The sequence below is a fragment of the Carassius carassius genome, chromosome 25, assembly GCF_963082965.1.
Source record: "Carassius carassius chromosome 25, fCarCar2.1, whole genome shotgun sequence".
Lineage (NCBI taxonomy): Eukaryota > Metazoa > Chordata > Actinopteri > Cypriniformes > Cyprinidae > Carassius > Carassius carassius.
The window spans coordinates 10,425,506-10,437,678 of NC_081779.1; the positions used below are offsets into that span (position 1 = coordinate 10,425,506).

General features: G+C 37.5%; 2 protein-coding genes across 2 annotated transcripts; both read right to left on the reverse strand.

Annotated features, from left to right (window-relative positions):
* Nucleotides 1–2,220: 2,220 nt before the first annotated feature.
* On the reverse strand, nucleotides 2,221–4,526 carry LOC132104679 (homeobox protein Hox-A11a-like). Its single transcript, XM_059510240.1, has 2 exons — nucleotides 3,575–4,526; nucleotides 2,221–2,920 (listed from the first exon to the last, which is right to left on the reverse strand). The coding sequence occupies exons 1-2, from the start codon at nucleotides 4,191–4,193 to the stop codon at nucleotides 2,688–2,690; spliced, it is 852 nt and encodes a 283-aa protein (XP_059366223.1). The 5' UTR covers nucleotides 4,194–4,526; the 3' UTR covers nucleotides 2,221–2,687.
* A 5,508-nt stretch (nucleotides 4,527–10,034) lies between these two features.
* LOC132104680 (homeobox protein Hox-A13a-like) lies at nucleotides 10,035–11,887 on the reverse strand. The gene is made up of 2 exons (XM_059510241.1): nucleotides 10,847–11,887; nucleotides 10,035–10,688 (listed from the first exon to the last, which is right to left on the reverse strand). Exons 1-2 carry the CDS (start codon nucleotides 11,526–11,528, stop codon nucleotides 10,441–10,443), a joined length of 930 nt encoding a protein of 309 aa, XP_059366224.1. The 5' UTR covers nucleotides 11,529–11,887; the 3' UTR covers nucleotides 10,035–10,440.
* Between the last annotated feature and the right edge of the window lie 286 nt (nucleotides 11,888–12,173).

Sequence of the window (12,173 nt, forward strand, 5' to 3'; positions counted from 1 at the left end):
CTACACTAACATGCACATATACAGACATTACTATTTCAGTCTTCATCCCATAACAACAGTTTGTACCCATTCCTTATTTAACATTTGTCGATCTAAAATAAGCATTTGATAGGCCTATATGTTTTAATGACTGTGCCTATGTAGGCCTACCTACCAAAGTTGAAATGGCAAATAAACTCAACCCTTTCATTTCCACGTTTCTTTGTTCCCAAGATCGAGTTCGCTGTAAGAGAAACTCAAGAACAGAAATCTCACATTTTATTGCTATCAGCGGAAGCATTTATTTTGCACTAGAGACAAATAGTCCACACACACTGTAATACTACCCGTCCGCCTGGTCTCACCTCTTCATGTCCTAATGCGGAAAAGGCACTATAATGTATCACAATTACAAACACCATTTTGAATTACATTATTCAATTTGTCAACGGGAGAGAAAAAAAGAACTGTTCAGACAGCATCGTGACAGTTATGTTCTCCGGTTAATGTTCAAACATCGCTGAAAGCTCAAAATAACGATGTGCATTTTTTGAGACCAATAAATTATTGATTACTGCTGGCTATAAATTAGCTTGGCCATTTTTGTAAAAAAATTTAAAAATAATAATAATACAAAAAAATCGAATACTTTTTGTCAAAGATAGGCTATAAGCGAAAACTTTGTTGGTATAAGCAATACTTAATCTACGGAGCATAGTTCATTTGCCAATATCTCTTTGATTCAGTGATAAAAGATTTTCCTACCCTCATATTTTACACGGTCATATTTAATTTAATAAGGACATTGGTCGTTTAATACGTGTTCTGTTCCAAACGGTTAAAAATTTGGAACGTTTTAGTGACTGTCTGAATTTAAGGCAGTTCAGTCGAACACCTGCAGGGACTTCAACGAACCAGTTGGACTCTTAATCGACCTTATACATAGCATATGTGTATGTCTATGTGTCTGTGTATGTGTGTGTGATTTATAAAAACATTGCTTTTGATGTTGTGATGTTGCCTCAAAACAACGCTTTAAAGATTTGAGTCCCGCCTTTTCAATCGAAGATCCACGACCATGACATTGATCACACTAGTGCCATTGGGCATTTGAACCTACTAGTGGGATAGTTGCTTTAATTCATATTATTGTATGTAAATTGAGAAAAACTAAAATAATAATTATATATATATATATATATATATATATATATATATATATATATATATATATATATATATATATATATATATATATATATATATATATATATATATATATATATATATATATATATATATATATATATAAACAGAGGAAAGGCAAACATATTTTAGTGTGAAATTAACACAACAGGCAGAAAGAAAAAGAGCACTCCTGAAAGTCGCTCCTCGAAATCTCTTTGCCTCTGTCCCCTTGCAATCCTGGCTAATAACCTTGGTTCTCAGACGGTTTATGGCACCACACTGCAATTGCCCAAAACCTCCAGACACAGACAACTTTTATGGTCGTGTTGCTGAAGCAACAAGGAGGATGTCCCCGTAATGAGACGGATATTCCTCAGCGCCTCAAAGGATGCACCAGCCAGGCCAAGTCGCAACACAGCAAGCAACCATAAAGCTCAGACTTTCTCTCCCCTTCTCTTCTACTTTCTCTCTCTCTTCTTCTTACTCTTCCTCCGTCTTTGTTTAATTGCGCTTAGACTGTCATATATGAACACTACGATTAAGGTCATAAACATTCAGATAATAACTGCAAATACTGTAACCACTGTGACGGTAAAACTGTCAGGTAACAACTGCTTCAGCTCTTGGTCCGAGAGAGCTCTTAAAAAAAAAAAAAAAAAAAAAAAAATACAACATTGCTGTTCATAAATGCACATAATGGGCATGTGTACGCTCATGCATAATATATTTGAAAAGAAAACGATGTTCTACAAACATATGTTATAACCCTTTGATTATTTAATTTAAGATATATGCCATAAAGATGATTTTCTGGATTACAATCAACCAAACCATTTTTATCCCAGGACAATCATAGCGTTGCACAGTCGAATATGAGCAAATAAAAATTGAGCAAATAAGGTCATCGTGAAAACGTTATTTGATTTCTTAAGCCTGAAACAGTCCACTTCTTAAAGATGACCAATTCCTAATGGAAATGTCCGGAAATGTTTATGATTGGGGATGCGTTTCATTTCTGTGTTCACAGAGTTTGCAGCAAGTTAAAATTTTTGGATGATCAGAATATAATCATTACACAGTTTGTAATGAGTCATTTACATTCCCGAGAGACGGCGAAGAAAGTGTTATTGCTCCATTTCTCCACACAAATGGACACGCACTGAATGGCTTGTCAAAAGCCTTTCCTTTCTTAAACCCAAATATTTCAGCCAGTTGTAGTCCATCTCCGCGTGTAGTCCATCACAAATCGCAAGCGGAGTGGGCTAGTCCATGTTCAGTGTTTACCACAAGCTCTTAATTAAATAATTTCTGTTCGCCACTGAATTGTACACGTTTATCTATTACGAGCACAAAACAACCCGTATTTAAACTGTGAATTCCAATGTCCTCTATGTGCTCACTCTAGTGAAAGGTTCCTTCTTGTCTCGAAATTGAAGTTAACCACTGAGAGTCTGTATAAGGTCTCGTGTGTGATCTTATTACTGCAGCTGTTGTATATTTGTATCTGTTATTTCCTTGTCCTATAGCAGTGGGTTGGTACTGTAGTACTGTAATCGGTCCCTGTTTAGTTTCTTTTCCTTCATCCGCCGGTTCTGGAACCAAATCTTCACTTGGCGATCGGTGAGGTTAAGCATCCGTGAGAGCTGAACTCGTTTCTCTTTGTTAATGTACACGCTGAAGAAAAATTCCCTCTCGAGCTCCCGGATTTGAAATTTTGTATAGGGACATCTCTTCTTGCGAACCCTGGGTCTACCTAAGAGAAAATGACCAATTAACAAATAATCGTCATAGGGATAGATTATGAGAGATAATCTAAAAATACGTTAGAGAAGTTAGTGTGTGTGTGTATAGATAGATAGATAGATAGATAGATAGATAGATAGATAGATAGATAGATAGATAGATAGATAGATAGATAGATAGCCTATATTTAAGTTATATGATTGTGATTGTTGAGGTTAATAAATACAAAGATATACATCTCAATTTTATTTAGACTACAATCTACAGATTTTAACCATTTTTATCTAAAGGGTTGTAAAATAGGCCTAATAAAAAATAAAAATAAATATATATACTAGCATATAATTTGCCTATGCAGTAATTAGCAGAGAAATACTAGGCGCTTGTTTCTCTGGCTGTTGCAAACAATCCTGTGAAATCACTGCGGCCACTTAAATACATTTTAAAGTTCAAGTTAAAATGCGCCAGCTTTGAGTCTTTTCATGGCCAATTTCAATTCCAAGCACGTGATTCTCTCTGTTTATAAGTAGCCTAGGTTTTGTTGGGGAAATCTCAGGCCCTCCATAAACCTTATACGGTTATAAAACAGCATATAAAAAATTTAACAGGAGGGCGCAAGATTGAAAACTTTCTCGCATGACAGTCTCGCTGAGCTCGTACTTACTGCTTGCACCGCTGGTCTTTTCCTCGTTGTTTCCGGAAGAAGACTCGGGGCTGCTGGTCTCCTGTCGCTCCTTTCCTTCGGACTCTTGCTCCTGTGCGGGCGCTGGTGTTGGCTGTTTGCTGGAGTGCATTTTATCCCTCGCTGCATAGTCGCTGTTCGCTACACTGTCCGAGCCCCCGCAGGCGGTGTCAAAAAACGGGTCAAATGCTTGAGGAAGCACCCCGTTTCTTCCAACACTACCGTAGAAATTGGTAGTGGAGGTCGAGTTCGATGAGTGATAATACGCAGATGCATTATTCTTGGGGAACATTTCACCAACTGTCGTTGCTGCTGGTAAACACTCCCTGTGTACTATGTCCTCCGACGGATAACACTGACCCAGCGGACCCCGGTGAGACCATTTACCAGACGCGTCAATAGCATAGTCCCGGAATGTAACCTCCCTGACATGTTGTACCTGAGGCAGGTTAGAGGAGTAAGAGTAGGTGACGGGACGAGAAGACGGACTTTGGGATATGAAAGAGGGCAACGTGGAGAAATCAGCCCCCGGAACGTAATACGTGCAGCTGGGCAGATACATGTTGGACCCAACGGAAACTCTCTCGTCAAAATCCATCATTGTACCCGCGCAGTTTCTAGCTTGGGCTAGCGAGACCTACACGCAACGCCCACGACATAGCTCTCATGTGCGCGTGCCTCTTACCAGAGTTGTAGGGGTATCCGCGAGGCAGAAATTTTGAGACGTAAGATGACGTGGAAATCCATCTCTATCCAGTCCAACTGTGGCCATGGTCACGTGATCAAGAAAAGACATTGACAAATTCTCGTTCACTTGTTCTATTTGTATATTGACAGTGAAAGCTAATTAATGGCAGATCCAAACTTAGCAACGAAGTTCAGACTGAATTACAAATGTTTTTCTAATACGTTTGCGAATACAAGTTTGTGAAGATTAAAAAACTCTGTTGAACATTAATAATTTGGAATTGTGTTCGATTGATTGGGATGTTTAAATATCATTTTAAACGGACAAATAGACGTTATGAAATGATAATAATGATACAAAGTATTGCCAAAATATAATAATCAATTCTTAGACGTTTATAAGTCAAGAACCCAGTGTCTGTGACTTAACAAGGAATGCGAGCGATCAATATGGTCCATCAAACGGCACCAAAACTAAGAAAATTAGTGTTTTGATATAAAGGCTGGTATGAGAAACGTGAATATGGCTTCTGTAATCCAGACTTCCTATAAAACAAAACATTCAAAAATATATGCACTATATTTTATGAGTTGCATAATTCGTATGAATTTGCCACGCCACTAAACCAACCCATCACTGGGGTCTAGACAAATCGGTTGTACGAATAGCCAACTCGTAAAATACGTACGAATTGGTCTTCACATATTTTCTGCAGATTGTAAGTATACTTGAAGTATAGCTATCCTTCAATGTAAACAGTGTGCAAAATGTTAGTCAAAAAAGTGCATGATAAAGATATTGTCTCTCAAAAGAAAGAGTCTATTCTGAACCGCCTAAGGAGTCGTCATATTTTCGAATCTTCTGCCTGTAACCTATTTACCTCACAAGGTAACACACATTTGCATAATCCCCGCCTGCCGCGAAATACAAACACTCTGACCTGCCCACAAACACTTCTGCAAGTTAGTGTGTTTATATCAGGTGGAGAAGACCTGTGTTCTGCATGAAAAAAAGAAAGCTTGTTTTGTTTTCATAGCCGACATGTTGTCTTCACATCATCTTTTAGCAAAGTAGCCTACCACATAAAAAATGAGAAACTGTTCTGGGGTGCGTTTCCCAAAACCATAGTTGCTAACTAAGTTAGCATTCTTATAAGTTTATAGCATTGTTTTCAATGAGGCCTTATCCTACCGGCATTTCCTGACACTCATTGTATATGGAAACACCAATCACAACAGGCTTTGCACGGTGACCAATCTGAGAAGAGTAGATTGGAAGGGAGGAGTTTACAGACCTTAAGCCCAGAAAAAATATTATAATATTAAATGTATGTTCCGAGAAAATGACAATGATATTAGATGCATTTAAAACTATTTTAAGGGACTCCAACACAATATTAGGACATTTTAAAACACCATATGACCTGCTCTTTAATCAGAGTCCCTGAATCCTTCTCCAAGGAGACAAGTCTGTGCGGTCGACTTCAAGTTCCGGGAGGGGAACGGGCTACCGCCCACCGCGCAAGTCTGAATAAGTGAACAAACAACAAACGCCACGCAAGCCACTCTATGTCCCGGATGAAGTTTCACAAACTTCGCTTTCACATCAGGGAACTTTACAAAGGAAAGACAGAGAGCAATTTAACGTGACAAGTGGAAAACAGGCACTTGGGGATAAAAAGAAGAAAAAAGAAACCTTCCATCAACATATTATATATACATAGTTTCACACACGCGCCACAAAGTAGCCTAAATAAATATATCATGCACAGCAACATGCCGTTTTAAATAACCGTAAATATATCAGAAGAATAACTAGTGTGAAGCTAGATAATATTTCATTTGTTCAAAAATCATTTTTAAAGTCAAACTGTTTGTATGTGAAACTATGTCCATTCACCACGTGAATATGACTTTATACGACTGAATTATGTCTGTTGTATTAAAGAAAGCCCATCAGAATCTCTGCCAAAGATCGCAGGATCAAGCCTGTCACACATTTTTTCCTCATGCACAACAGAACAGTTAAAGCTATTTGTTTGGAACCCTGTACTTTATTAAACATGTCTGGACATGTTTGGAAATTAATCGACAACCATTTCAGTCACAAGTTAGATTACAAATGATATTAAGTTAAATGTATTTGTTGAAATACGTGCAGCTATTACGACAATTTCTATTACAAGTGGCCTACACTTTCATTTTTTTTTTATACGATGATTAAATACAACAGTGTAAAATAAAATAAATATGTTTGTTGGCGCCAATAATTTTATATTTGTTTCTTTGTTAAGCCCAACGAGGACAAAACAAGAAAGAACAAAAGAAGAAGAAGAAGAACAAAAAATACCACACCAATTGACCACGTGTGCTGCCCCCCAAAAAACAAACAAAAAACAACGACTTTATTTCACGTATTAGTAACATTGTTTGCTGGACTGCTGTTATCTTTTGAAGTTGAGGCTTAATTTCTAAATTACTGTCTTATTGGAAGTCTTTCTTTTTTTTTTTACTTTTACCAAATGTATTGTCTAAGAAACTTATTTTGAAAGTACATGACAGTTTAGGGACTGACTGAGAATGCAATAAATTCGTGACTAAAATATTTCAATGCTCAAACTATTGGTTTACAAAATTTAAAGCAAAAACAACTATTTGATACAACATCATGAGATTTTAAGAGTGTGTTTTTAAGTGGTGTTTTGCAAGTTTAAGACAGTATAAACTTAAAGAGTTATAAGCATAACCAAACGTATTTAGGTTATTTAGCTATGTTCTTTTTTGACTAAAACAAAATCAATTAAATGTTTTACAAAATGAATTACATTTTAGGTCGTTTTTTTCTGTTTGAATTTGAGATTTATACTGATTAAACATAAGGGTTGTTACCTACAGATTTCTTTGCCTTTATCTTATACAATTAGAAGTGTGTTGGTTACACCGAGTCGTGTTTTGGAGGAGCACACAAATGATAAATGAGCACACAAATGCATCTCTGTATTTGACAAAGACGATGCATATCTAATTAATTTTTAGGTTTTGTGAGGTTATTCTAATGCAACTTCACAAAGCCAACAAGGTCTGTGAAAAAAAGCAAAAATACTAATTAAACACAACATTACCAATAACTGTGGAAAGCAGAAAAATCAAGGAATACAAATTGACCTTTATTGTGCTAACGCATTTCGACGAACAGGCCTTCATCAGGGCTAAAAAGCTGCATTTCTACAGCAAACGCATGGTTTAGAAAATGTCAAGAAACGATTATCCAATTTATTTATTTATTTGTTTATATTTCCATATAAAATGGCCAAACCAGATATACGCTTGAGATGTTGTCAGTGGCCTTGGCTTTCATTGTCTAGACGACCACCCCCAGCTTTAACCACTTCTAATGGCGCACAGAATGAAACCTGAGAGAAAACCCGCGCCATTCAGAAAACCCGAATCTGTCTCACAGCACATTCCGACATTCTCTCATGAAACATTCAGATGAAAATTGCTGGACGAAAAGCATTTTTTTAATTGAAACGTCTTTCGTCAATTGTCTGTTTAAATTATCCATGTTTGTATATATTTATTTGAATTACTGAATATTTAGCCTAATTTTAGTTGCAGTTTTTTTTTGTTCTGTCAATACAGGCAACATGTCGAATTTTAAAACTGTACTTTTCTATACATCAAATCACATAAAAAAAGAAAAATCATAAAAAATAATTTAAACAAATCAGTGCTTCTAGTTGTGAAAGGTCCTTTGTAACCTACAATATAGTCGAATTAGGACTGGTCATTAGCTAACCGACATCAAAATCTAGATAGCAAAGAAAAACGAAATGCGAAGAGAAATTAATTTCTCCCGGGGAAGACTTGCACATGCAGTTCCATATTTGTTCTTTAGATGGAGCCAGAAACCAGATTTACCAATTAACAAAGGACTGAATTGTTAAAGTGCGTTCACTCTATCTAGACAACGTGAGCGCGCTTGAGACATTACGTCAACACAATAGACCTTACACACAAGCCGACGCAGAAAACTGTAAGGTGAGGTGGAATGCCTAAGCACATTACCATTGTCAAGTCTTTGTATTATTGTGATTTGAATAATCCGAGATGTTAAGATCTAATATGAAAATGATTATAGGTGTGGAGATACAAATAGAACCAGAAAGCCTGTTAAATGTATTTGTTTACATGGAATAACAATAATAAACAACTCTTCTACAAATACAAATTAGATATGTCACAGTCGTACAAGCAATTATATTAACAGACCATGGAGGTTGTAAAATACCTACATGATAATAATTCACAAGCGGGGGGAAAAATAACTGTAACGATTTAAATATTTTATAATTAGTCAATAGACTATAGCTGATTGTTTCCGTGATAAGGCGTAGTTTGAGCAGTCAGCAGAACCTAGAGTTACCGTTGTATTTCCATCTTCCTGTTAATTTTTGTTTATCATAACATTTCATTTACTGTGGAAAACCACAGCTTCTGGCTAAGGATAGCTAAAATAAAGAAATACAAAAGAAATTTGTATACAAAATTACACACATGTCTGATCATGTAAATGTGGCTTCTCCTATGCCAAACAAAACTAGTGTAACACTCTGAAATTTCCCATGGCATGACTATAAACAATGACAAAACTCGACAACTAGGCCTACTTTAGGTGAATTAAATTACACACTTTTTGTCTGCTATGTCATAAGTCACCAAGCTCGAGTATAAAACGTGGCGCTGTGCGAATTAAGTTTTTTTTTTTTTTTTTGCAGTAGGATCTCGTTAAACGAAAGAGACTTAAATTAACTTTTATCTGAGTCCTAATTTCTTGTTTAATTAATACAATCGTCAAATTAATTTTTTATATGTAAAATAAAATATGTAATTGTTCACGAACCTAGCACTTAATTGTCATAATCGACAAGCAATTTAAACAGATCCAAGCTGACGCAACAACAAAATAGTAAGAACAAAAACATTATTGTTAATAACATAGTTTTTAAAAAACAATATTGTTCTTGTGTTCGGTTATTTTCTGTGTAGATTTTATTGAGTTCATTTTTGCTTTCTTGTTTTTTTATTAGCCTATATTATCAATACACATACGATCTGTGGAAAATACATTTTAATACAGGCAAACGTAAAGTGAATGAGATATACACTGTTACGTAACAGATTATTGTGTGGGATTTACTTTGTACAATTATTTATTTTCAAGCTTTATTCGATTTAATTAACACCATGACCAAAGTCAGCCGCTTCATTTACTAATGCACATCAGAAGATGGCGCAATTGCTCTATAATACGGCTGAGGTACGCTGTCACCTAGTTTTCGCAGGCACTCAAGCGAAATTCCAAATGCATCAATTCTCGTTTCAGTCTATGGACAAAAAAAAGGTATATTCATACACCTTTTACATGCACCTTTTACAGTCCATAAAGTTGTGGACACCATCCAAAAGGTTCATCAGGCTGTCCTACTTGCTTGTAGCCTACCAACTCCTGCAAATAGCTAGTCAACGTGTTAAATTCAATTCACGTTCAACTTTTGTATCTTTGCCATATTAATCGTTAATATTATCGCGTGGTTTGATGTTTGAATACAAAATATAAATTACGTCACCATATTTTTCTTATGAATAGTTTATTAGGACGCATTTTGCTCAACACAACGACAAAACACAATTAAGGTACTCTTTAACACAAAGAGACAGTAAGTCTATATTGTACATTATTTGGCACAGACGAAATTTCATGAACTTGAGATTTCAAGTAAAGCATAATTTCAATTTTAATCGACACTGGATGTGATGAAAGAAAATCGTACCACACTGTAAAGAGTTACAGTATCAATATCCAATGTATTTCTCTCCACTAGATATTTTGGTGAGCAGAAAATAATCCCAACAATCAAATTTATCTTTTGGCCGTCTTTGTCCTGAGTTGGGAATATGGCCATAGCTACACCATTTGTAGCCCAGAAATGACTCACCGGCTCACCATCAACTAGCTTATGTCCGATCCAAAGTGGTCACTTCAAAGCGGTAGTCCAAGGAAAACAAATCTTCGTTAAAACGTCAATAATTTCATAGCCTTGAGTGCGTGTGGGCCATCACTGTTTAAAATTGCTCAAATGCATTTACACAGATGAAAGCTAACTGTTGCTTTTTAATTTGTTGACGACCCTTTTCTCCTTGACCCGTCGGTTCTGGAACCAGATAGTAACCTGTCGTTCAGACAGGTTGGTCTGAGCAGATATCCGCCTGCGTTTGTCCTTGGTGATAAACTTGTTTGCGTTATACTCCCTTTCAAGCTCCTTCAGCTGCACTTTGGTGTATGGAACACGTTTCTTCCTCCCGCGGCGAAAAGAGCTACCGTCTGCCCCTCCGTGAGACACTGCATCTGAAGATACAAATTAGAATAAAAGTAGGCTATCCAAATTTGTTTAAGGATGTTTTGTTATACACGCAACATGATCATATTGTTTTGACAGCTAGAAGAAATGCATTAATACTATGGCTTTTTTTTTTGTTTGGTACATATTCTGACATAAGCCTTACCTGGTAATGTCGATTTCCAGACGTTTCCCGTCTGTGGCTGCTCTTTGGTGCAGTAGACCTGCCCGTTCCAGCCACTAGCTGTGATAGCCCACGGTTGGTAACTCTCCATTGGTAATAAGGACTCATGCCGGGGCTCAGGCCCGCTCATAGCCTGGACTACGGGCACATCCAGATAGCTGGGAACTGGCTGATACGGGCTCGAGGCGTAGCTCGAGTAGAAGGCAAACTCTTTGGCGCGCGAGGACGTGTAATCTTCGCCTGTGGAAGAGGACGTATCTATGTATTTTTCCCCGTAAGGTGAGGCAGAGGCGGGAGACTGGGCGCATGTCTTCACACCTCCACCGCCCCCATGGTGATGGGACATTCGGCAAGGATAGTATCCGCCGCCACCGAAATATCCGTAGGAAATTGAAGCGCTGGCTGAACCCTGGACCGCTGCGCAGGGGCTGCATTGCTTCCCAGTCTCACCCGCTCCAGCGGCAACCACGTCGCTTGACGGATAAGCAGCGCTGGGAGCAAGAGAGGGAGGGTGAGCCATCAAATTCCTGCACGGGCTTGGCGAGAAGTTACCTCCCGTGAACCCTTCCATATTCTTACCGGTGTCGTCCAAGCCGCCACCGTTATCATAGAGAAACATGACCGGGTCAATCCAACGCGGGCGAAGAAGCAGTGACGTTGTCATAGCCCGTCGGACATTGAGACGTATGGCTCTTTTTTGAGAAGCCCCGAGACTGAAAAAGAGAAGATAGTCGATTCCGCGAGAGCCAAACGACTCTGACGCACCCTGCGCATAACCAGAATCACGTCTGGATTGGCTCAAAACTTGTCATGTGATATGTAAACGAGGACGATAATCAGCTCAAGTGCTAACAATTAAACCGAGCACAAATGCAGTGATGTTAGAGGACAATATGTCCAACCTATGTCAAAGGATTTCATATTTCAAGATGCCCTAAAAGGTGAAGGGGATGCGTAAGTATATAAACGGGAAATGGCGAATGCCCTCCAGCTGTGGTCCTTCATGAAATGTAATCTCTATATACACTTTATTATATTTATTTATAAAACCAATGTTGCATGAGTGTTTTGTTATTTAAAACAGCCATGGGCGCCGGGGTAAACACTGAACGAACATTGCGTAACTGTATTTGAATATAATTCCCGTTTATTTTTTGCAAACATCCAAGTACGTTTGAGATTAAAGTTACAAAAATCGCTTACAATTATTTGAAAGTTGCTGCCATTGTGCAGTCCTTGGTGGCCCTTCAATCAACTTAAAGATTACTTCAACAGACACATCAAAATAATAATAATAATAATAATAATA